Raw genomic sequence first — 27,013 nt, forward strand, 5'->3', positions numbered from 1 at the left:
TTTCATTGTATTTCTCCAACAGAAATCTTTCATTAATACTTCAGGTAATTAACTCTAGGAAAGGTGTGAGGTGGTAGATTTTCTTACTTTGGGAATAGCTGAAATTCAGGAAATGCTCTCTTCAGTAAATTAAATAAAGCAACAAAGAAAGAAAAAAATTTTAAAGCTTATTTATTTATTTATTTTGAGAGACAGAGACAGTGCAGATAGGGGAGAGAGAGAGAGAAAGAGAGAGAAAGAGAGATAATCCGAAGCAGGCTCCATGCTGCCAAAGCAGAGCCTGAAGCGGGGCTCAAACTCACAAAACAGTGAGATCATGACCTGAGCAGAAACCGAAAGTCAGACGCTTAACTGACTGAGCCACCCAAGTGCCCCTAAGAAAAAAAATTCTTAACAAAGCATATACTAATAATTAGGGATGTCCACTGAATACAGGTTGGAGAAACCTAGAGCTGTACTAATCTGTTTCTCCCATTTTCCTCTGTCAAAACCATTTCCTTTTCCCAGGCTGGATAACTACAATAAGTTTTAGGAAATGTCTTCCAAGTTTTCTGAAGCCTTCTTCTCCATGTATAAGAAATCTGGTACAACAGTCAAAGGTCTGCCATTCTGTGTATGAAGAAAGTGGTGTGTGTTTGCAAGTGTGTGTGTGGGAGAGAGAGAGAATGGGAGGGAGAGAGAGGGAGAGAGAGAGAGAGAGAGAGAGAGAGAATGGATATGAAGTATCCTCTTGATACATTGTTATAACTTAGAATTAACCTTTCTCTTCTCCATCACCTTCAGGAAAAAATGAAAAAAAAAATACAATGCAATCTAAAAGTCCTTTTCCTCTATGGCTTCTGTATCTTCCACACTGCCTACAGGTCAGAACCAAGGAACCAGGAATTCTCACCATCACGAAGCCGAAATGGCCAAGGACTTTTGGCCAGGGAGTAGGACTAACTGCTGACTCCTCAGTATGCACTAAGATAGCCCAGACTTTGGGAGCAACAGTTTGAGCAAATAGGCTGGACATCGCCCCTGAGTGGCTAGATTAGTTCCAATGTTGAGCAAAGGCTTCTTGGAGTCCAAGAGCCAACGCCACAGGGGTAAGGGTTGGAAATCAATCTGCCATTGACTGGAATCACTCCTTAACTTTCAAGCTTCACTTTTACTCAGGCCACTAGACGGAGAAGTTGAGCTGAGTGGAAATGTTAGCTACTGACCATGAAAATTTCCTGTGGTTGTGTGAGGTAGCCGGAAAGAGTGGGACTTTTATAATACACATATTGATTGCAGTGAAAATGACTGTGGACTAAATAATCTAACCTCACTTCACAAATGAAAATATAGAGGCCCACATCCCACAAAAAGAAGCCAAAATAACAAAATTTAGAGTCAGATCATTCTCTTCCTCTGCCTCAGTGCTGACCCCAGTGCCTACTATCTGCGAAACTATAGGAATCGAATTGAAAATAAAAGCCTGGATCCTCTAGCAGAGGATGGTGAAATCAGAGGAAAGTTGAGCTGAAATCTTCACATTTCCTTTCCTATTCTTTGGTCTTACTGTAGAGAATTGGTGACCAGTGCAAGGAATGTTTTGCTATATCTCAAGATCATAGGCTAATATAATAAAAATAAATATTTGTTCAGAGCTTCCTATGATCCATGCACTATATTAAATGTTTTTAGATAGAGGGGCTCCATCAGTTAAACTCCTAACTCTTGATTTTGGCTCAGGTCATGATCTCATGGCTGGTGAGATCGAGCCCCACATGGAGCTCTGTACAGATGGTGTAGAGCGTACTTGGGATTCTCTTCTCTCTCTGCTCCTTCTCTCTCTCTCAGAATAAACCAATAAAACTTAAATGTCTTTAGATATTTCTCATTTGCTCATGGCAAGCTATTATCAAACTAGGATTATTTTTCCCTCTAGCAAAGCATTAAGACAGTAGAGAGTTCCTGGACTTTAGGCTATTGAGAAGAATACTTTTTTTTTCTTTTTATAGTTATACTAAGATACTTGCAAACTGATGGAGACTCATCAGTTTAACCATTTGTTTCTTCCTTTTCCTTTCTTGGGCAGCCAGAAATGCCTGAGGAATATCACACATATTTTCTCCCCTCCCCACCCTGGGTGAGGGGGGGGCAAGATGTGCTAGCTTGTGCTTTGCCCTCTGCCCTCAGCTTGCCTTATGTTCCCTCATCAGTGGGGTCCGGAGCCAATGGCCAAGAAAGAATTCTTGTATGTCTTTGGTGCAAAAAGATGACTTTATTAAAGCACAGGGAAAGGACCCATAGGCACAAAGAGCTGCCCCAGTACAGGGAGGATAGACTGATGAGGTACTTGGGAGTTAGGGGAGATAAAGTCAAGAGGAAGTTTCCAGCGTGATTTTCATATGCTAAAGAAGACTCACAGGATTCAGGAGGCCTAGCTTTTGTCAGGCTAAGATTGTTCTCCCCTCTAGCAAAACATTAACATTAAGGCAGTAGAGTTTCTGGAGAACAGTGATCCTCTGCCTGCCTCAAGTATTTGTCCATGGGTTGCAGCTTCTAAGGAAATTCAATTATGTCTGCCATTTCCTTCTGTCTTTGTTTCCCACTTGCTCAAGGATCCCATAATAAGCAAGAGAGCTAGACAGAAGTCTAAAAAGAGTCTGGACCTTATTTTTCTTTTCATTTTCTTATTCGATAAGTACTTGTGGAAAGAGGAACTTAGCTTTGCACTCTGGTCTGTGTCACTCCAATGTGTCTGGAAAGACTGAAACACGCCTACGTATTTGGAGTGTGTTGTGCTTCCCAGTTCCTGTGTAGCTTTCAAACATCCATCTGGCTCAACTGCCAAGGCAGATTAGAGGTTTTCAGCAAAGAGTGACTTTTTTGAGCCTCTTCAGTCTCAAAGAATTGGATGGGATAGATCTAGCTCTAGCCCACTCCTTTGTAGATTCTTGTGATTGGAGAAAAGAGCGGGGAGAGATATTAATCAGTAAGGAAAACCCTTATGGATGATTTTATGGTAGGAAAGACCTAGTTAATTTAGGAGTTCTTGTAAAGTCAGGAATCTAATAGCTTAACTAAGATTTCCCTAGTCCGTTTCCTTTCCAGAGGTCTTCAAAAGAGGGTGAAGACTGTATAGTGTGATAATGTTGGGAGGTCTTCCTGAGGATAACTTTCCAACTGTTTACTTTGTGGTGCAGAGTATGAGCCGATTAGGAGTCCTGGCCAGTGTCTGAGAGTTCGTTATGTCTTTGAGACTATGGCTATTTGTTGCAGGTATTCCCCATTAGTGTGTATTTGGTTAGAAACAGGAATTTCAGTATCTCCCTAAGTGAACACTGAGGCTGGGATTTTGCTTTCTGGTGGAGGGATGTTATATTGCTTCACTGACTTGCCAGGAACCATAACAACACGGAAGGTAATGTTTGATGGTAAGAGGACTATTTGGCAACAGAATGGGGATTTGTTCAGCTCACTGAGAGGGCTCTTACAAATCTAAGGACAGGTGGATGGGATAGCACTTCCTTGTCACTGTTCGAGCCACGAATGACTGTTGGGAAGAACGTTCATTTGCAAAGTTTCCTGTTTCTCATTAATAACACTAACACAGAACATAGAATATTAAAATTAAGTGTCTGAGGGGAAAATGACAAACCAGATTTAAGCACTGTGAAAGTTAAAAGCTAAATTAAAAAGAAATCCAAGAACCAAAGATTAAGGAAAGCCTTTTATCTAAAATAATTTTAAGCAGATGTTTTAGGCTTTGTAAGCAAGTAAGTGGGTTTCCTCTGAAGAGTCAAATGGAAGTGAACTCTAAGTGCCCTTCTCAGGCTGAAGTCTGTGTATTACATTCTTTCAGATGACGGACAATCCTGGGCACACAGATGCCCATACCCTGCTGATGAGGGTGGGTATATGCCATGCATGGTGCTGAGATTATTTCATATCTCAGTGCCTTGTTCAGGGTTCTTTTCCCACAGAAAATGTTCACATTCCAGGACACAAACCTGATCAGACACTGATCACGACTGATATTTGTGGAGTGTATCCTCTTCTCCAATGGCTCAGATTTCCAAGATCAAGTCTCAGGATTTAAAAAGCATCACATTTTATGCTGAAAGTGCTTGGAGGCTTTGAGTACCAGCGTCATTATGTCTGGGGTGTGACTCTGAATAATTTATTTGAATTCCCTGAGTTCCATTATTTTGTCTGTAAAATGAGGCAATGAGAGTACCCACTTTCCACAGTTCCTGTGATGATGGCCTGAGTCTGGGCATGCTGAGCTTGCTGTAAGTGACGAGCTACTGGGGCAGAGCTCTTCCCTCACCTGGTTTCCTGTTCAGGGTTGAGGGCTTTACCCTCTGTTGCCCTGACACTCAGGGCTTGTCACCATCTCATTCATGTCACCATCATGAGGTTGAGTGGCTTATCAGGTTGATGAATTTGGAAGCAGAATCTTGACGTTCTTTGTCCAGCCCTTTCTTTTCTGATTTCTTTTGAGAGTGAATTTGACCTTATAAATTTTACATTTTCTATGTTTCTCAGCTAGGGAGTAAGCTTAATGATGTATACCTACAATGGTCAATCCATCCAGTTTGGGGATAAGAAGGCAACCATGTTCTTTATGTCAGTTCCATCACTAATGAAGTTGTGTGCATGAGTGTGTGTGTGTCTGTGTGTGTGTGTGTGTGTGTGTGTGTGTGTAGTTTAGTCTCTAACTGCCTTAATCCTTTGTTTTAATTTTCATTTGGTTCAGCCCTTAGCAGAAAAAAGGCACTCATTAACAGGGTTCCTTCAAATCCTATCAGTGCTGCCAGTTAATTACCATTGGGGAAAAAAACCCAAATTGTTGAGTTCAGTTTTAGAGCGAAGTGATAGTCGTTTGATTTGACTTTTCCAACAGAAACAAACCAAACTGTCTTCTCTCCACGGATGTTTTATGAATGGAGTCTTTAACCTTGGCCTCTGAAAATGTGTCTACTACCAGTTATAGAAGACAGCATTGAACATTCAGGTTTCCAACTCCCGGTAGAAGCCTCGTCCTGAAGACATATATTTAAATGTTTATTAATTCTTCAGAGATTTATTTTGGACTTACTATACTGGCGGGACAAGTGGTATAGTAGCTAATCACAGGTTTGTTTTCAAATCTGTGAGATTTTTGGCAAATTAGTCACACTTACCCTTTCAGTTTACACATTTGTAAATCAGAAATAATAGTACCTGCCTCTCATGCTTGTTGTGAGGATTACATAAGCATTGTTAGATACCTAGCACACAGAAATCATGCAATAGCTCTTAACTGGTTAAGACAAATATTTTAAAAGAGTGCCAGGCATTGGGTTCATTGTTGTCAAGAAATGATGAACAAAGGGGACACTGAAAGTTTCATTTAGGACTGAGATACACTGTTTAAGTCTAAGTCAGTTTCCATTCTTTACTATTTTAATTCACTGAGCGCTTCCAAGACAAGTGAAGTACAATGAATGACAGAAATCAATACTTGGTTTAAGATCAACATTTAAACTGCACTTTAATAGCGTTCTATTTTTCAGAAAGTGAATCAAACCATTTTTACTCTAAGAGCATTATGCAAACTATCTAGGTGGCCTAAGCTTATTTTCTGGCTCTAAAACTAAAATATATTCTATGATTTTCTGAGATGTTCTAGATATTTAAAATAATAGATATTTTAAATGAAGAAAATTTTCCAAAAGAAATATATTTGAGATAGAATGGCTGCAAGGTGCAAACATCTGTCCACGTGACACCAAAGTCATCCACACAGGATCCGGCTTGAACTTGCTCCCTTCTGATGCAGGGACATCTGTCTCAAAAACAGGAGGCACTTTGTGATGATAGCGTTGATATGTGTGTCAGTTTTCAAAATAGTGTTGTCAACCATTCCTAGCAGAAGTAGAAGGGAGAAAAAAGACACATGTAAAAGAACTTTGGAATCTTTCAAAATCAACTTACAACCCCAAACAGGATACATGAGAGGGTCTGTTTCATTCCCACAGGAAATACCTCCTGGTCATTATTGCTAAACTTAAGGAAGGGCATTAGGTGAATGTGAGTCACTCTTTGTTCACAAAGTGGTGGTGGTGGGATATAAACCGGGAGTCAGAGTCCGGGAAGCCACTGGGGCTTGCTGAACTGGACAAGGACAGTGTACGGACTGTCAGGAGCATGTGGGACTGTGGGAAACACCGAGTCTCATATTTTACATTGTACAGTATACAACCAATCTTTTTAATGGTTGGATGATATTTCCTCTAATGGATGTTCTGTAGTGAAATTATATACTTTCTTACTATGGGACACTTGGGGCTCTTTATTTTTTTGTCATTAGAAATACTGGTCACTGGACAGTTTGTACATATGTCTACTCCACTACTTTGGATTATTCTCTTTGGATTGTTTCCCAAAAGTAAATTCATGGAGTCAAAGGCTATGGGCATTTTTATGACTTTTGTTTCGAATTCCTTTTACTCATCTACCAGCAAAATATAAGAAAAAAAGTATCACTGTATTTTCATTTCAATTTCATCAACTCTATATTTCTTTTTTAATAAAAAAATGTTTATTTTTGAGAGAGAGCATGCACGGTAGTGAATGAGTGGGGCAGGGGCAGAGAAAGAGGGAGACCAAATCTGAAGCAGGCTCTAGGCTCTGAGCTGATAGCACAGAGTCTGACCTGGGGCTCCAACTCTCGAACCGTGAGATTATGACCTGAGCTGAAGTCAGATGCATAACTGACTCAGCCACCCAAATGCCCCTCATCAACTTTATATCAAAGGAAATAGATGTTACCATTGAATAAAATTTGTTAATTTGAAAAAGCAAATGTTAATACTTCATTGTTTTCTTATGTACTTCTTACTTTCTCTCTATTCTGGGTATTGTCTTTTTCCTGAATTGGCTGTTCTTAAATTTCTCTCTTGCAGTCATGGTGTTTTTTCCTCACCATTTTTCATACATTATTCCCAGGTAAGAATATTGATCATATTATGTGTAATTCTTGCAAATAGTTTTCAGTTTATGTTACCCTTTAAATCGATTTTTATGTTTTATTTAATTTTTTAAAAATTTTCAAAGTACACATTATATTAGGTAATTCACATACAGATTTTAAAAGGCTAGGTATGACACAGATCAACTTTTAATATAAAAACATTAGCCTTTACATTCAATGACAAGATCACAAAACTAGAGTATATGCATTTATTTTTAAATTTTTATTTTTTTGAGATTTATATAGTTCTGTTTATTCTTCTATGTACATTTACTGACATCTTTTATCCCTTTTTGTTTGTCTGTTTTTATGAATATAATTTGTTGTCAAATTGGCTTACGTACAACACCCAGTGATCACTCCAATAAGTGCCCTCCTCAATGCCTATCACCCATTTTCCCACTTCCCTACCCCCCAATACACCCTTAGTCTGTTCTCTGTATTTAAGAGTCTCTTATGGTTTGCCTTCCTTTCTGTTTGTAACCGTTCTTCACGCTCCCCTTTCCCCCTGGTCTTCTGTTAAGTTTCTCAAGAGTCAAATATGAGTGAAAACATATGATATCTGCCCTTTTCTGCCTGGCTTATCCCACTCAGCCTAACACCCTCGAGTCCATCCACATTGCTGTAAATGGCATGATTTCATTCTTTCTCATTGCCAAGTAGTATTCCATTGCACATATAAACCATATATTTTTAAGAAGAATGAGAGAACAAAACTATGAGTGAGGGAGGGGCAGAGAGAGCAGGAGAGAAAGAATCCCAAACAGGCTCATGCTTAGTTCAGAGCAAGACATGGAGTTTGATCCCACAACTATGAGATCATGACCTGAGTCAAAATTCAGACACTCTACCATCTGAGCTACCCACGAGTCCCTAATCTATTTTTAAATATGGTCTTTGTCACAGGACATAGCATATGAGAGTTAGCATTTTTAAATAGAGATACAAAGATTTATCTGAAGGTTATTTTTTAAGCCAGCACTATGCTTTATGTAGATTAGAATCATATAAAACACATGCGCGCGCGCACACCCCCCCCCCACACACACACACAGACTTCCCCATTGGTGCTACATTTTGAACAGCCAACAGCCAGACTGGGGTGCTTATTGTTCCCCAAACTTGCTCTCTTGTGTCCTTTTTCTAAACATCCTCTTCCCTTCTCCACAAAGGCTGTGTTTATGTTAAACAGCAGTTGTTTCTCTCTGGATTCCTTTCAGTTTCAGTTGGCACTCTCCACAGTGTATCTTGTATTGTTATTTAACTGTCTTCTAATCAGTTTTGCTTCTTTAACTGGAACAGAAACTCTTGAAAATTAAAGTCATCACCTATTACCAGTTTATATCTTCCATCACACATGGCAGCCTGAAAGATGACCTCTTGGATGGGGAACAACCAGTGTTGCTTGTGCAATTAAGTAGCACAATGTAGAGAAGAGACCATGAGTCAACAAAGTCTTCAGAAATCTAGATCAAGGAGTCTTATTTTAAAGTTAATTTTCCAAGTTAGAATTTAGAAATAGTGTCATTAGAAGAATGAACTGGCTATTGGAAAGTGATCATATTGCGAATAACGGCTAGTGGAAGGTGGTATAATTTACACCATCACAAAGGAGCACGTAAATGTCTGGCTTCGGACTGTTTCTCCAGAGACAGGTGTGATCGGGTCATATGAGGAAACTGAGGCAGCTTACCAGATATTCATTTAGTTTTTATGATAGATGACTTCATAGATGTCCATTTCCTCCTTGAAATGATCAAATAACCCTGTAGACTCTTGAATCTAGAAATTGAAAAAGGAGACAAGAGTAAAATTCTGAGACTATTAGTGTCAGATTTATAATGCAGGGCACATGTCAAATCTGGTTTATGGAGCAGGGGGCTGGCATTGGCAGCGCTGTGTGCTCCATCCTGGACACTAAAACACTTTGTAAGGAGCTGCTGGGCTTGGGGGATGGGCCCTTTTTATTATGTAAAGGTATAGCCCCAGTTCTGGGGTGTGATGGGGGGAGGAGCTGGGGGAGCAGGAAGGGAGCTGTCTCAGAACCACCCATAACTAAGATCTAACCTCAGGGAGAAAAGGCACTTACTAAATAACACAACTTGACAATTGTCTCATAAGACTCACACATGGATGTTTCTACCATTTAGTAAACTCTCTCTCAATTCCACACTACTTTATATTAACAGCCTCATGCAATCAGGTTTTTTTTTCCAATTATGAAAAAGCAGAACGTTGGGGGAATCTACAGGGAGAGCATTAGCTTCTCTGACTCCTCACTCACTCTTCAAAATCTGCTATTAAGCAGACTCCTCCGCGCATGGCAGCCTGCCCAGGCTAAGGAGAAGAAAAGGCTAACCACTGGTCCCCAGGTGCAATTTAATATTTTGTCTTAAGTGTTCGCCTCATCTTCCATTTTTTAAATTGTAATTTCCCTTTGTTGTGTCCTAGTCTTCAGCAGCAACAGTGTTTGGAAGAATTAGAGAAGATGCCTGTCTCCCTATTTTTTTTTTAGAAATTTACCATCTGGAGAGCACAGAAGTTTGGAGAAGTCATTTTCCATGTCAAGACGGGGTTAGCAGAGAATGACAGAAGTTATGGATACAGATTGCTTGTTATGTGTCGAACGCCATGTAGCCTACTTTCCATTTGTTTAATCTGCATGGTGTCACTACACGAGATACGCATGGTTGTCATTCCTGTTGTACAGATGCAGGAAGTGATGCTTAAACAGGTTAAGAAATCTGTCCGAGGTCACATGGCTAATACGTGATGGAACCAGGAGGCACACCAGGAGTCTCATGCCAGAGCCCATACTCTCAGCCCCTATGCTATTGGGTCTGCCATTCCAGGCACTGAGCAACAACCAGGAAAGGTTTGAGGAAAGCTTCCCTAGAAAGACCCCAAAATATTAAGGGAGTGAGTGAATTTTTTGTTTTTATGCAGGGGAAGGGCAATGAGTATTAAAGAAAAAGTGGTGGCCTCTTGAAGATCAGAGAGACACAAGAGAACTCCTTCCACCTCCCCCACAGAACCTGTAATCACATTTCATTCAACATACACTTGTGAGAAGAGATTCGGGGGAGAAGGAGCGTGTGTTCTCAGAGTTACATGTCCAGTGCTAATAAAGAAAATGGACTTGATGTAAAACGTATTCTAACAACCAAATGCACAATTTTCTGGCTTGTATATTTGTAGCAGACATCTCTCATACTCTGGATATTATAATCAGCATCTCCTGGAGCAATACAGCTAGCTTGGGACAAACCAGATTTAAAAATAAATTCTCAGGGCACCTGGGTGGCTCAGTCGGTTGAGCGTCTGACTTCAGCTCAGGTCATGATCTTATGGTTCATGGGTTCAAGCTCCGCGTCAGGCTCTATGCTGGCAGCTCAGAGCCTGGAGCCTGCTTCCAATTCTGTGTGTGTGTGTCTCTCTCTCTGCCCCTCCCTTGCTCATGATCTGTCTGTCTCTCTGTCTCTCAAAAATAAATAAATGTTAAAAAAATTTTGTTAATAAAAAAATTGAAATAAATGAAAATAAATTCTCTACCCCATATAGAACCTCCCCGGGCAGGCTGGTGTAGATGTGGTGAAGTAGGTATATTCTATTTCTCTATGCCCCAGTTTCATTTCCAGGGTCCTACTGTGTTTCATAACTTGGGATCTTGTAAAGTTGACCCAAGTGACCTATCCAAGTTCATAGAGGAGTGTAAAATGAATATTTATGGGTTTTCTGAATAACTTAGGTTAGCCTGGGGTAGATTAGATTAGTGCATTTATTTACTGAGTTCCTGCTTTGTGACGGGCATTGTGAAGGCAAAGTGCTTTCAGGTTGGGAGATTCTGGATGCAAAGCTGAGGGGGCAATGAAGGCTTCAGACCAGTCAAAGTTTCAGCGCAAGGTGGAAAGTGGGAGGAGCTTATGCCCATGCAACCCTCACCACCCCAGTAGTTATCAGTTGCTAATGTGACTGAAAAGGAACATTCTGGTATTTTCTGAACTTTCTTTCTCTTTGTCATTTATTTAATATTTATCTAAAAATATAAATACAATTTCCACCGTACCCTGGTCTAAGAGACAGTGTTCGTATTGAAATCTATAAAATGAGTCGTAGGCAAACTCCTCCAGATTAAGAGTTTAAATTTCAGACTCTCTTTTTCCCCAAAATAAAACTTTTAAAAACATTATTTTACCTTACCTCAATATTTGTTCCAAACTGAAGATCTTCTTTATATAGTCTCTCTGTAGCTGGTTGAAAAATGACTGTGTTAGTTCAAGCACTGAGACAAAGGACTCTTTCAACTAATCCAACTATCACATTAGACCAGGTGTAATCATTCACACTCAGGGCCTGTGATTTGAAATTGCAGGTAAACTCAATTGGTGGGAAGAAGGGTCACTTTTTTCAAAAAAGGCCTAAAAGTCTTTTATTATAAAGATTGTTGGGAGCTACCTGAACTCACGGGTAGAGTGAAAATTCCTGGTGAGGCTATAGCAAGTTTGCACGGTCTCTTGCCTCCAGATAGCTCCCAAAATCTACCCTCTTGAAACTCTCACTTCTGCTTGGGAACCAAACCTCAGAATACTTTGCTGATTAGTGTCAGGAGCGGCCTGTCCTCCTGCCCTGTCCCTGTCTCTGAGGTGTGATTGCACCTGGTCAGGGAAAAAAATGAATAAGCTAGACACATCTTACTGCAGCATATAATTTTCCCCTAAGCAGTTAACTGATCACTGACTGACTTCTGGGCCTGAATGCCTTTGTGACAGTCACTACTGCAATAAAATGTATCAAACATCTTTGGGACTGTGAGAGCAGACATTATGACTCCTGAGAACCTGTTTTTCTGGGAACTTTCTCTTAGAGTTATAAACAGCCTAATGATTCCTACTCATAAAAAACTGACCTTTACTAAACAATGCTGTTTGCCTCTTAGTTAAAGGTTGCTTCCTTAAGTCTAGACCTGAGGTTTTTTAAAAAATACCTATGACAACATAAGTGCCTGTAGCTAAGTGTTTTATGACAATCATTACTACTAGAATTGTAACTTCTGCAGAACCCACGTCCTGGAAAATTGTAAAACTTATCCATGAGAAATCATTTACTGCTCTTTCTAGTCCTTGTACCTTTTGCCATAAATAAAGCTTGAGAACCAGACAGGGCAGAGACGCCTGCCAGGTGGGCAGGGGTACCTGTCTGGTGATCAGAATGAAACACAAGGCTCTCTCACTCTCTTTGGCCTACACCATCATCCTTCAGGGGAACCTGGACCTGCAGGAGCTGGAGTCTGGCAAAAGATTATGTAGTGGCACCTGCATGGGTCAGTTGGTTAAATGTCCCACTTTTGATTTCAGCTCAGGTCATGATCTCATGGTTCATGAGTTCAAGCCCTGCCTCTGGCTTGGTACTGACAGCACAAAGCTTGCTTTAGATTCTCTCTCTTCCTCTCTCCCTGCCCCTCCCTTGCTTGCTCATGCTTGCTCACATGCTCGCTCTCTCTCAAAATAAATAAATAAATTTAAAAAAAAGATTATGTAACAAATGTGCAGGGAGTTTGGAGAGAGAGAAAAAAATGGACCTATCGGTCCATCATTTCAAACACATTTATGTTCATGTGTATTGAGAATGAATGCCAGGCCCACTGGTAATTGGAACAGTCACACAGTATGCTATTTTCATTATTTTAATTTGGGGAAAGAGCTAAAATCCTCTCATTAATCTTTTTTCCCATATTATTTTAATAATTATACATGCTTATTCTTATGGATGCAATATTGAATAATTTCTAGCATAACATGGATATTCTCAGTCTGAATTCACCCATTGGATATTAAATATGGCAATTAAAATGATTTTTCAATGCTCTAGGTAGAATGCATACCATATTTTCCAAACATACATGGGTATTTTATAAATGGAAAGTTAAGTTCTCAATTACTCAAAGAAATCTAACTTACACGATGGTTCTCTCAGAAGAGATGCTTTACGTGAAGGAACATACTTTCTAGTTTTCCACCTGAATTTTTTCACATCAACCAAAGTTTGAACAATCATTACCTTAGTGAAATCTTCAGTGCCTTGCACCTGAAGTTTGACAGAATATAAGTTAATAGAAGAATATGTATCATACAATTAAATGTTTCTCTGGTAAGTTCCTATCTCAGGACCTCTCTAAATATATGGGTTGAAAAGTGAACACATCTATATTAGATAGATATCTTAAATTACCTGGACATGTTTGCTTTTTGAAAGTCAATATTCCATATACTTCCATTGATTAAAAAATTTTTTTTTCTTAACATTTATTCATCTTTGAGAGACAGAGAGGGACAGAGTGTGATTGGGGGAGAGGCAGAGAGAAAGAGGGAGACACAGAATCCGAAGCAGGCTCTAGGCTCTGAGCTGTCAGCATAGAGCCTGACCCACGGACCGTGAGATCATGACCTGAGCTGAAGTCGGACGTTTAACCGACTGAGCTACCTATATGCCCCTACTTTCATTGATTTTTAAAAGTTTTGCTCATTTCTCTTAGAAATGAGAACACAATTAAGAATTAATCATTAGTAATCCTTTAAAATACCACCCAGAGAGATTTTCTATGTGGGGAAAAAGAAAACTTAAAAAATAGTGGATTTCAGGGCACCTGTGTGGCTTAGTTGGTTGAGCATCTGAATTGGGCTCAGGTCATGATCTCATAGCTCCTGAATTCAAGCCCTGTGTCAGGTTCTGTGCTGACAGCTCAGAGCCTGGAGCCTGCTTCAGATTCTGTGTCTCCCTCTCTCTCTGCTCCTCCCCCACTCACGCTCTGTCTCTCTTCTTCAAAAATAAATAAACATTCAATTTCTTTTTAAATGTGGATTTCAAGAAATACTTCAACCTGTGTTGTTTTTGGTATGCTTTGAATCACACTGGTACCCAAATCTACCGTAAGCAGGGCTTTCTGTCTGGGAGAGTATATAAAGTTGGGCAGGTTTTAGGCTGTCTTGAGGATCTCTTCGTTGGCCATCTAAATTCCCAATGGGCACCCCACTCAAGTTCTGTGGTTATGTATTCAAGAACAGAGGTAGGGAGCACCATAGTTAAGAGTAATGCCAAGGGCGCCTGGGTGGCTCAGTTGTTTAAGCGTCCAGCTTCGGCTCAGGTCATGATCTCACAGTTCGTGGGTTTGAGCCCCGTCTCTGGCTCTGTGCTGACAGCTCAGAGCCTGGAGCCTGCTTCTGATTCTGTGTCTCCCTCTCTCTCTGACCCTCCCCTGTTTGTGCTGTCTCTCTCTGTCTCTCAAAACAAAGAAACAAAGAAAAAACATTAAGAGTAATGCCGAACTTCCTCTCATATGGGTGTCATGTTGGTTATAGAAATTTTTTTTGTGACCCTTTCTCACCTTGGGATTCTTCTTATCCTCACCTCATGTTTTTCTTGGGTCTCAAATCTACCCTGTAAGTACTTCTATCATAGCTGCACATGTTTTATTAATATATTTATATACTTTTCTTTTCACTTGGTTGAGAGATTTTTTGAGGGCAAGTTGCAAATCTCACTTATCTTGATCACTTTAGCATCTAGCATTGTTTCTGTCATCTATTAATTGCTTAAAAATATATGTCTCATTTAATTGACTCTAGGTATCTCTTTCAATTTACTTTCTTTAGCTATATTTTGTATGTCTCCTGATTCCTCCTGACATGTGCCTCCCTTACGCTACCCAACACACACACACACACACACACACACACACGGATACACACAGAGAGCTTAAGTATGAGGAATGCTTCACTCCTATATCCACTTGAAAAGTAGCTGAGGAAATACCACCGATACTCATTTCAGCATGGGCCTGGCAGAACCTTTCTAGAGTACTGTTGATGCAGTCCAGAGAAAGAGGTCCTTCCGCTTTGTGTAAATGAACTTAATAGGCCCTCTTTTGCTATTTGCAACAGCACCAAAATCTAACTATGGCCAAAATGTACAGCTTGGCCAGCCTCATTGACATCGAACAGGATTAACTTGGTGTTTGGGCTACCTAGTGCTAACGCAATCAGTGAACTTAGAGTGTGTGTGGTGTGTGTGTGTGCTTCTGGAGTAGTCGGGAAAGGAGAGGATGTGAAGGTGGAAAAGTGACAATTTTTCTAATGTGAACACATTGTTGGACATATGGCATATTGACCTGAAGACATGAATCAACGTTTTTTTACCTGATAGCACGTTATAGGAATGACGGAAGGTGCCTTATAATCTTTCCGTAAGTGACAATCTTCTACAGCTCCATGTATGAGGATGATATAGATTGCAGTTTCATCATAAATATCAGTTTTGGTGTCCTTTGGTATGTCTTTGATGCAAACGTTCCGGAGTTTTAATTGCAACTTGTAGTTCCAGTCCTACAAGGAAAACACAGTTTCATAATCTACTTTTATAAGGCTTCATATAAATTCATCAATTATTCATTAATAACAGTACTTTACTACAACTCCATTCAGAGAGAAAGGTGAGTTTATATAAACACCTCTTACCTCATAAGATAAATGTTCCCTGATTTTTTTGGCAGTAATAGAAAGACCAAGTTTTAGCCACATTTTATATTCAATGTGAGGACAACATTGCTCAAAAGCTTCATACAAGTGATTTTTGGAAATAAAACATATCTGAAAAAAGGAGGATACAAATTTAATATTTCATTCTGTACACCTACAGTTTAAGGGTATAAAGTTTTCTCATTTACATATAGCATTAAAACTAAAAATTTAAATGATGTAAGATTCTTGTTGTTGGCTGTATATCTGATAACATGTATATAATTGTAAATATTGGTTTTCTATCCATTGTGCACTTTTTTCACACTGTAGATCACATTACCATGTTTCTTTGCTTGTTTAGTAATTCATTATTGTTCTTCTGTAACCAGAAACAGAAGGCCATGGTATGTTTATGCAAATCTCAGGTATCATATAATTTTATTTGTAAATATTCTAATATGCATCACTGAATAATAGACACAAAAAGATTTCCCTTACACTCTTCCTTCTCCCCTCCCCCTTTATATGTCATTGATGTGTTGAGGAAAAAACAAAACACAGATCATTCAATCTGTGGACTACCACATTTTGGACTTAGCTAGTTACTCCCTTCTAATGTCAATTAACTTGTTTCTTTCCTTCCTGAATTTTCTATAAATTGGTTAGATCTATATACTTTTACTCTTTTCAAAAAAATTTTTATTTGAATTAAATAAAGTGGGCATCTGGGTGATTCAGTTGGTTAACATCCATCTCTTGGTTTTGGTTCAGGTCATGATCTCATGGTTTGCAAGTTTGAGCCCTGTGTCAGACTATGCACTGATATCATGGAGCCTGTTTGGGATTTTCTCTCTCCCTCTCTCTCTGGCTTTCCCTGACTCCCACAGGTGTAGTCTCTTTCTCAAAAAAAAAAAAAAAAGAAAACCCAAGAAAACAAAAGAAACACCCCAAAACCAAATATATATGTATTTTGTGTGTGTGTGTGTGTGAGTGAGTGTGTGTGTGTGTGTGTGTGTGTGTGTGTATATATATATATATATAGTTTTATATAGTTTTTTCTCATTCAAGAAGACTTCATGGGTGGTGCCAGTATTTCTGCTGCATCATATCAGGAGGTACATGATTCGCAGTTGTTCAATTTTTAGTGATGCTACAATTGTCTTTAGGTGGTGCCAGCCTGGTCCTTCCATTAACATTTCACTTAGTAGTTTCAGCATCAATTGATGGCTGTTGCCTAGAGCCATTATTTCATTTCAGATGGCAAAATGAAGATTTCTAAGTCTTTGCTTCTACATTTGTAGATTCTATAGAATCTTTTTTTGGTACCTTGAAAAAGTTCATAGAGGAAAGGCAGGATAAATGTTTACTTCTTTCTATTTTTTTAAATCCATTTTTAGAGTAGTAGGTTGATATTCCAACAACCTTATTGGAACTTAAACGAATCGTGGTATCATTATCAATCTATGGGTTTTTATAATATTGTGGGGTTCGGTTGTTTGCAGTCATTGTTCTTTTAGAGTTTTATCTAGGCCAGTGAGAGCCCCTACTGCTTTGAGAATTTGTCTTCATTGTGTCTAGGGAAACTTCCACCCACTTTGCTCAACATTTTTATGAATAGCTATTAGTTATCTGACTTTTTTCCTTACTTATCCCTCAAGTTACGGTATTGATAGTTAAAATATCTTTTCCAATTTCCCCATGAGAGACCTCATTTAATTGGTTTTTCTGGTTAAATCTTTTTTTCAATATGGAGGTCAATATTTGCAAGTTATTTTGCCAGGACATTATGCTGGGTAAGTATAATTTGGTAACAAATTTTTTTCTTTACTATTCTCATTTTTTAAAATTATCACCAGACAGTAAACATATGCTAAATACAGAAGTAACCTTAAATTTGATACTTGATACTGAATAAGATACAATGGTGAGACATAATGTGATGCTTCCTGACCTCCACTACACTTTCGCAGGTAGCAGAACATATCATGGGTTTGTTAGTTAAGCAGTTTAGCTCTCCTATTATTTCCCCACTGATCACAAAATCTGTATAAGTTATCTGACAATCGTTCTCCTCTGAATCCCAGAGCATCTGGTCAATTGCCAGGCCAGGCTTTGATCTTTGAAGCTGTTCAGGAACAAAGAAAGAGAAAAAGACAAATGCAAGTAATTTACCCAAACTGTCTAAATTATGACTTTTTTCCTTTGGTTTTAACAATTTTAATATGTACATATTGTTTTGAGGGCACTTATTACTTGTACCCTTTAAAGCAATTTTATTAAATTAGCAGTAACTTAGAAAAGAATTCTTAGACACTACAATCTTTCTGATTTCTTCTACTTGGCCAGCTGTACTTGTTTTAGGATGACTAATAAACATAAGATGAAAACAACTGATATTACAATATTCCATCATAAAGATGATCCTTTGGATGGTTTCTTATTACCTATGGGAAAATATCACTTAAAAGGTGATACATGATGTTAACCATTATGTTTCAATAAGAAAATTAGATGGTAGCCGTTGTCTTAAAAAAAGAAAAATGCAGTTCTTAACATGGAAAACTATGAATTCTCAATTTTATAGAGTTTTTAACTAATGTTCACAAGTGCATTTATGAATAACTCTGACTTACCTTCACCATACCTGATCTTATTATATAAATTCCTTTGGGCTCATCACCTTCTTCAAATATATAATTTCCACAATCAAATGTTACAACTCTGGCTCTTTCCTTAAAAATATCACCAAATATATAACATATAAATACTATTTTAGCAGTGGTTGGTGATATTGAAGTTTATATTTTAATAAAACTTTTTGCATTTTAAAATATCACTCAATAAGATCTGACATGTTGTGTTACTAATACATTTATGAGAAAATAAGAATTATGAATATCAAAGAGAGGAAGGTGGATATTCAGAGATCTATATAACTTCAGATGGGGTATTTATATATGGAATAGAAAAGAAATAATTTAATGTAAGAATAAGAATGTAAGGGAAAAATAAAAATATTTCATCAGAATGGACAATAATCAGAACAGATGCAAGCGAATGTCATATGTATGTCTCATACATAGTTATGCTTTAAACAGCTGATTAAGCAAATAAAAAATTCATTCATTCAAAATATTTTAAGTAGATGGAAAAATATAATTGGTCTTTTGGCACCAAGGAAATACAGAAAAAGAATGTTATTAGAACAATGTTATTATTTAAAGACTGTTATTAGACCTATTTGTTTATTCAACAAATATTCTTTAAGCACCCTCTACGTAATATGTAGAGTGATAGGGGCTCAGTATACAAAATATGGGTGAGCTAAAGAGATTAGTACAGAAGAGAGATATAAAGGTAATTATAATGCAGTGTACTTAACGCTATAATGAAAGTATATAATGGATATAGTGCTGACACCTCTGGTCCTCCAAGCTCAGAAAGGACCACAGGATGGTCTTCAAATGGTGGGGTATTTGCCTCCAAAGCTTATTTTTCTGAGTATTTTGTAAGGATTTTTCCGGAGAAGAAAGATTTGGGGGAGGGGGACAAAAAAGGTAAAAACAAAAGGCATTTGAAGAAAAGCAAATAGCGCCCCCAGAGGAATGGAACTAGAAAATAGTGTAAATGGCTGGGGGCACCATGCAAGGTTGAGTGTGAGGTATATGATGAATGGGCAACAGAAAATGAAAATGGAAAAGGAGGCAAGAGACAGATTGTGGATAGACTTTGCATGTCATTTAAAGGGATTTTTGGAATTTTATCCTACAGGCAATAAAGGACATGTAAAGGGTTTTAACCTGGAGAGTATCATAGTCTCTTTTTTAAAAATCATTTGTTAGTATGTTAAAAATAGTATTACAAGGAAATAAAAATATTACCTGAATGAAGCTTATATGATCTTTTTTTTTATCTAGCCATGGAATATTGTAGAGTGCTTCTTCAATAGTAAGAGGCTTGATAACAGGTTGAAAATCAAGTATCTCTCTTTTCTTGGCCATTATTAACTAAAACCATAAAATTTAAGAAAAAGGATGAGTGAAATCATGTTCAAAGAATGTTTAAAAAACATGGCTTTGTGCTATTTCCTTTTCCTTCTCTTCTGGGATTTTTGTTCTTCTATGGAACCCTTCCACCTCTCCCCACTGATTGCATTTTTCTGATATCATTATTCTGAAGTCATAGATTAAACACTTTAAACTTTCTACTGAACTCTAGCAGAGAATCAAAAAGCACACAAATTCCAAATGTCCAAAAAGAACATTTACACTATGAAAAGATCTGGGTAACCAGCACCCATATTAAGAAATAAAACATTTCCTGTTCCCTAAAATCCTCCCTTATATCTCTTCTAAGTCATTTCTGGTATCCAAGGACAACCACCCTTCTACCACCTGAGTTTAACTTTGTTTGGTTTTGAGCTTTATCTGCATGAAATCAATGAGTATGCACTTGTTTGTATCAGGTTTGTCTAGTATTGATCTATGATTCAACAACATTTGGGGTGCTCCAGTTTTGGGCTCTTGTAATGCTGCTGTATTTGCTTGTTGTATGTATGTGCACATTTCTGTGGATATATGGGTCTGTAATCCAATTGCTGTGTCATACATGTCTGTTCAAATTGAGCAGATTCTGCCTACCAGTTTTCCAAAGTGATGGCATTACCTTACACTCACTCTGATGTTCCGGTTGTTTCACATGATTGCCTACAGTTGATATTGTCAGTTAAAAACAATCAGGTATTCTGGACATGAGCCCTTTCTTGGATAGATTTGTTTTGAAAATATCCCCTACCTTTTTGTGGGTTGTCTTTTAATTCTCTAATTTTCCTAATAATAAGAAGTTCTCAATTTTTATGTTATTTAAATCCAATTTTCTATCCTGCTTAAGAAATCTTTGCCTATGCCAATGTCATAAAAATTGTCTTATGTTATCTTCTAGAAGCTTATTGTTTTACCTCTTACAGTTATGTACAATCAATCCAAAATTGTTTTTTGTGTGTATGATATAAGAGGTTCATGAATGAAATAGGTTGAAGAACAGAAAAACACAAGAACTATTGAGACAAAGGTAAAACTAAAGTAAAGAGATATGTTAATATATTGTCAACATTACTAAGTTGTCAGTTATCTCTAAATTGACGTAAGGGCTTCTTGGAATCCCAATGGAAAATTTATTAGGCTATTTAATAGAAATCGACAAGTTGATTCTAATGTTTATTTGAAAATACAAAATGCCAAAACTAGTCAAAATAATCTTGAAGAAAAAGCAAAAGCTAGCAAATATACAAAATCAGATATGAAGATCTACTATTAAGTTTCAATGTGAGATGGTGTGTTATATATTTGAGAACCATTCAATGATAGATATATAAAACAATGAAATAAGAGTCCAGAAACTCATCAACACATACACAGTCAATTTAATTCATGAATTACTCCACTGAAGTGCAATAGGGTATGATAATCATTTCTATAAATGAGGTTCGGTCAATTGATACCCATATAGGAAAAATATGTTAATTTTAACCTAGCATTGTTATGTAAGGCATTCTAGAGACCCTTAATGTAGAGAGCAAACTGAGGATTTATGGAGGGAGGCTTACAGGGTGATGGACAAAATGGGTGATGGGTACTAAGGAGGGCACTTGTAATGAGCACTAGGTATTACATGTAAGTGAGGAATCACTAAATTCTACCCTGAAACCAGTATTACATGATAGGTTAATTAACTAGAATTTAAATAAAAATTTGAAAGAGAGAGAGAGAGAGAGAGAGAGAGAGAGCGAGAACCCCCAATGTTAAATTACCTAATCAACTGGTATGATTTTTTTGTCAAATAAATAAATAACATTGATTTTGCTTATTATTTCTATTTTCTACAGAGTAAACTTTTCAAATAATCAGGTATATTGGACTTAGTTGGTTTTTTTCTTAAGTTTATTTATTTATTTTGAGAGAGAGAGAGAGAGAGAGAGAGAGAGAGAGAGTGAGAGAGCACCTGATGTGCGTCTTAAACTCAGGAATAATGAGATCATGCCCTGAGCTGAAATCAAGAGTCTGACACATAACCACCTAGGTGACCCGAGTTTTAGTTCTTTATTTGTTTGTTTCTTTTTAGAGAGAGAGGGCACAAGTAAGTGAGGAGCAGAGAGAGATGAGGGGAGAATCCCATGAGGGGCAGAGAAAGAGGGAGAGAAAGAGAGAAAGAGAGAGAGAGAGAGAGAGAGAGAGAGAGAGAGAAAAGCAGGGTTCACCCAAAATGGGGCTGATGTTTTTTTGAAGCGGGTTTCACGCTCATTGGAAGTGAAGTTTGAGTTCACCCAATTCGGGACTTGAACTTACAAACCATGAGATTATGACCTGAGCTAAAGTCAATTGCTCAACTGACTGAGCAACCCAGGTGTCCCTGATCTTAGTTTTTGAAATTCAAAACTCCTAGTCTGTTCAGTTTGAAATATGCTCATCTCTTTCTATTTTCGTTTTTGATAGTGTTGTGTTTAAAAGCATAGGCTCTGGAATCAGAATTCCTGCATTTGAATACTGTCTCCATATTTACTAATTGTCTGACATTGGGGCAGGTTATGTAATCTCTCTTTGCCTTAGTTTCCTCTCTTGCAAAATAGGAATACCAATAGTACTCAAGTCATAGGGTTGTTGTGAGGATCAAGTGAGTAAAGATTTATTATTGGTTTTATGCTTTTATTATTCTCCTCTTTGCATTAATGTACTATGATCTTTGCAGTTTTCTGTTTGCAAAGTTATCTGTTTTTTCTTCAGTGAAGATGCCCATTTTCACAGGTCTTCTGTGACCTGTAATTTCAACTGAAATTATATACTGGACCATTAAACTATAAAATAAGATTAATTTAAAAATAACCTACATTGATCATGATGAGCTTGTTTGTTTGTACAGCGTACATAGGTATTGTGTGGTAATAGCATAACCTACAGAAGTATAAGCTTTTAGGGTATTATTATGGATATTTCAGAAAAATGGTAGCAACTAGAGAGCTTGGCATATCATATATCACTGCAAATATTTTTCTTAATTTAAATTTTAAATTTTTATTAAAGTTTAGATATTTTAAAAATGCCTATTTATTTTTGATATAGATAGAGACAGAGTAAAAGCAGGGGAGGGGCAGAGAGAGAGGGAGACAGAGAATCCCTCCAGTCTCTGAGCTGTCAGCACAGAGCCTAACACAGGGCTCGAACCCATGAACTGTGAGATCATGACCTGAGCCAAAGTTGAACCCTTAACTGACTGAAATACCCAGGCACCCCTTTAATTTTAATTTTAATTTTTTTTTTATTTTATGGAGATAGAGAGGGAAAAAAATGAGCTGGGGAAGGGGGCAGAAGGAGAAAGAGAATCCTAAGCAGGCTCCATACTCAGCATGAAGCCCAACACGGAACTCAATCCCATGACCTTGGGATCATGACCTGAGTTGAAATCAAGAGTCAGACATTCAACCAACTATATCACCCAAGTGCCCCTCTGCAAAATCTTCTTTGAAAATTAGTTTACTTATTGTGCAAGTGATATAGAATACTTCCAAGTAAAAGTGTCAAGAATTATGAAAAATATACATAAAATAGCTAAGTCTCCCTTTATCATCCCCTTTCCTTACCACTCTCTCCTCCAGGTGTAACCCATGTTAAGAGTTTCTTATATTTTTGCCTTGATTTTCCCCCCAAAATAGTACATACATATCTGTATATCCAGAAGTTAAAAAGAAATCTACTTTGGGGGCACCTGGCTGGGTCAGTTGGAAGAGTGTACAACTCTTGATATCAGGGTCATGGGTTTGAACTCCATGTTGGGTGTGGAGATTACTTAACAAAAAAAAAATCTAAGCTGATCATATTATATAGTTTTACAAATTACTTTTTCCTACTAACAATGTATTGTGGTGAAATTTTTCATGTCAGTACACATGGATTTTTCTTATTCTTATTAATTTATATGTAACACTTATTTGCATGGATATGTCACAATTTACATAATCATTCCCAATCTGATGAACATTTAGGTTGTTTCTATCATACGTTTGAATATATATCTTTGTTTATTTTTTAAATATCTGAATATTTCTACATGTATAATTTTGGTTTAAAGGGTATATATTTTTAAAGTTTTTATTTGCTACATTGCTCTCCAGAATTGCTGCATTCATTTCTATTTCATTCTCCTCTATTTAAATGTTTTAATGTTTTTTTTAATTTATTTGTGTGTATGTGTGTGTGTGTGTGTGTGTGTGTGTGTGTGTGTGTGTCAGAGAGAGAGAGAGAGAGATAGAGAGAGAGAGAGAGAGAGAGAAAGCATCATTGGGAGGGAAGTAGACACAGAACCTGAAGCAGGTTCCAGGCTCTGAGCTGTCAGCCCAGAGCCTGACGTGGGGCTGGAACTCATGAACCATGATATCAGGACCCAAACTGAAGTTGGATTCTCAACTGACTGAACCACCCAGGTGCCCCAACATTCTGCTCTACTTAAATCTATTTTCTTATAGCCTCATTAGCATTGAAAACTGACCTTTTCCCCCATTATTGCTGATTTGAAAAATGTGGTATCTATTAATAATTCAGTTTCTATTTTCTTAGTTACTAGGGATGTCAAATATCTTTTCAAACATTCATTGACAACTATTCTTTTTGCATCTGTGAAATGCCTATTTCATATCCTTTTCTCACTTTCTATAGGATTCTTTGTCATTGATTTGTGGGGACTTTTTAGCCATTATTGCTATCACTAGTTTGTGTGTAATTTTGTTACAAATATCTTCCAAACTGTGCCTTGCTTCTTGTTTGTAACATTTCAATATGTAAAATTTTAAGTTGTATGCAATATTATCTATTCATCTTTTGATTAATGGTCTCTGGGTTTTGTGACTGGTTTAATAAACCTTTTCTTACATCAAGAATATAAAGATACTCTCTATATTTGATTATAACATTTGAATAATCTTTTATGCTTAAGTCATCCTTACATCTGGAAGGTATCTTTTCTTTATCTGATGGGAAGGATAGACCTAATATTATTTTTTCCATAGGAATTTTGAATGTCTCAGCAACACTTATTGAATAATCTATTGCTTTTCCTAATTTGCAATGTACTGGGGTGTTACTGGATTTAAGTCTGTTCCATTGATATATTTTTTCTAATCCTATTCTAATTCTACACTATTTATTATGGATTTATAGCTTGTGTTACTATTGAGTACAATAAACACTGCCTATTTTTCCCCATTTTTAAATTTTGTGATAAAATATATGAAATATAAAATTTACTCTCTTAACTACTTTTAAGTGTACTGTTCTGGTATTAAGTACATTCATACTGTGGAACCAAGCACTATTCATTTTCAGAACTCTTTTCATCTTGCAAAACTGAAGTTCTATGCTCATCAAACAATAATTCCCTATTCTTCTCTATCTTCACCTCCTGGAAACCACCATTCTACTTTCTTTAAAAACTTTTTATTTATTCATTCATTTAAGTAATCTCTACACCCAATGTGGTCTTGAACTCATGATGCCAAGATCAAGAATCACACACATGCTTTTCTGACTGAGCCAGCCCAGTGCCACCACCATTCTACTTTCTGTCTTTAAGATTTTGACTCTATACAGAAGTGGAATAATATAGTATTTGTGTTTTTGTGACTATCTTATATCATTTAGCCTGTCCTCAAGGTTTATCTTTGTTGTAACACATGTCAGAATTTTCTTCTTTTTTAAAAGGCTGAATACTAATCCATTCTGAGTATATACCAAATTCTCCTTATCCATTCATCCATCAGTGGACACTTGGATTGCTTCCTTGTCTTAGCCAGTGTAAACAATGCTGTTGGAGTGTTATCAACTATAGCCATGTTATGGAAAGAGCTCAAATGTCCATAAACTAATGCATGGATTAATAAGATGTGGTTTTACACACACACACACACACACACACACACACACACACACACACACACTGGAATACTACTTGGTGATGAAAAAGAATGAAATATTGAAATATTGCCATTGGCAACATCGTGTATGGAACTAGAAGGTATTATGCTAAGTGAAATAGAGAAGGAGAGATATATGATTTCACCCATATGTGGAATTTGAAAAACTAACAGATGAACATGGGGGGGGGAAGGAAAGGTAAGATAAAAACAGAGAGGGAGACAAACCATAAGAGATCCTTAAATACAGAGAACAAACTGAGGGTTGATGGGGATGATGTGGATGGGGGGTGGGTTAAATGGATGACAGGCATTGAGGAGGGAACTTTTGAGGATGACCACTGGATGTCATATGTAAGAGATTAATCACTGGGTTCTACTCTTGAAGCCAAGACTACACTGTATGTTAACTAACGAGAATAAAAACAAAAACAAAGCAATGCTACTGGGATCACTTTGGGATCACTCTCAGTTTTTAAAACTATATTCTTAGAAGTGGAATTGCTAAATCTTAGGGAAATTCTTAAGTGCCATACTGTTTTTCACAGTGGCTATATCATTTTACATCCTCACCAGTAATGCATAAGGCTATTTGGTTTTGCTTTCCTTGATAATAGTCATCCTAATTGGTATGAAGATGGTATCTTGTAGTTTTGATTTGCATTTCCTTGGTGTTAAGGATCTTTTCATGTGTTTATTGGTTATTTGTGCATCTTATTTGAAAAAAAAATCTATCCAAGTCCTTTGCCTATTTTTGAATTGAGCTGTTTGGTTTTTGTTGTTGACTTTGAAGAGCTCTCTATATATTCTGAATATTAGTTCTTTATCCAATACATGATTTGAAAATATTTTCTCTCATTCTGTTTATTGCCTTTTTATTCTGTTGATAGCGACTTCCAATACACATGATGGTCATCATGTACATTTAAAAAATATTTTCTAATTTTCAATGAAGTCCAATTTGTCTATTTTTTCTTTTGTTGCCTGTGGCTTTGGTGTCATTTTAATAACTTATTGTCAAATCCAATATCATGAAACTTTGCCCTATATTTTCTTCTAAGAGTTCTATAGTGTTAGGTCTTACATTAGATCAAGGGTTCATTTTTAGTTAATTTTTGTATATGGTGTCAGGTAGGGGTACAACTTCAATCTTTTGCATGAGGATATCCAGGTTTCCCAGGAACAGCATATAGTTGGCTTATGTTTTTTGTCTATTTTGCCAATCTTTGTATTTTGTTTGAAGAGTCTAGTCCATTTATATTTAAAGTAATCAATGATAAAGGAACAGTTACCCCCATCATTTTACAATTTGTTTTTTACATATCTTACAGCTTTTTTGTCCTTTAGTTCATACAGTACTGGCTTCTTTTGCATTTAGGTTTTTGTTGTTGTTTTTGTTGTTTGGTTTTGGTTTTAGTTTTTTGGAATGAAACATTTAAATTCATTTCTCATTCATTTTTGGGGTATATTCTTTGTTATTTTCCTCTTCATTTCCATTGAGATTACATTTAACATCCTAGAGTATAGCACTCTAATTTAAATGTATACCAG

General features: G+C 37.2%; 1 protein-coding gene across 1 annotated transcript in view; it reads right to left on the reverse strand.

The window, feature by feature from the left end:
* Positions 1-5,479: 5,479 nt before the first annotated feature.
* Positions 5,480-27,013, reverse strand: part of SLC9C1 (solute carrier family 9 member C1) — an 83,053-nt gene continuing 61,519 nt past the window's right edge. The window contains exons 20-28 of the mRNA XM_029940696.1: positions 19,386-19,511; positions 18,138-18,236; positions 17,456-17,629; positions 15,502-15,633; positions 15,184-15,369; positions 12,949-13,075; positions 11,192-11,241; positions 8,685-8,773; positions 5,480-5,883 (exon numbers count right to left, since the gene is read on the reverse strand). Of these exons, the coding sequence (XP_029796556.1) occupies positions 8,696-8,773; positions 11,192-11,241; positions 12,949-13,075; positions 15,184-15,369; positions 15,502-15,633; positions 17,456-17,629; positions 18,138-18,236; positions 19,386-19,511 (972 nt within the window). The 3' untranslated portion in view covers positions 5,480-5,883; positions 8,685-8,695. The remainder of the gene's footprint in view (positions 5,884-8,684; positions 8,774-11,191; positions 11,242-12,948; positions 13,076-15,183; positions 15,370-15,501; positions 15,634-17,455; positions 17,630-18,137; positions 18,237-19,385; positions 19,512-27,013) is intronic.

This window comes from Suricata suricatta, chromosome 5 (assembly GCF_006229205.1).
Source record: "Suricata suricatta isolate VVHF042 chromosome 5, meerkat_22Aug2017_6uvM2_HiC, whole genome shotgun sequence".
Lineage (NCBI taxonomy): Eukaryota > Metazoa > Chordata > Mammalia > Carnivora > Herpestidae > Suricata > Suricata suricatta.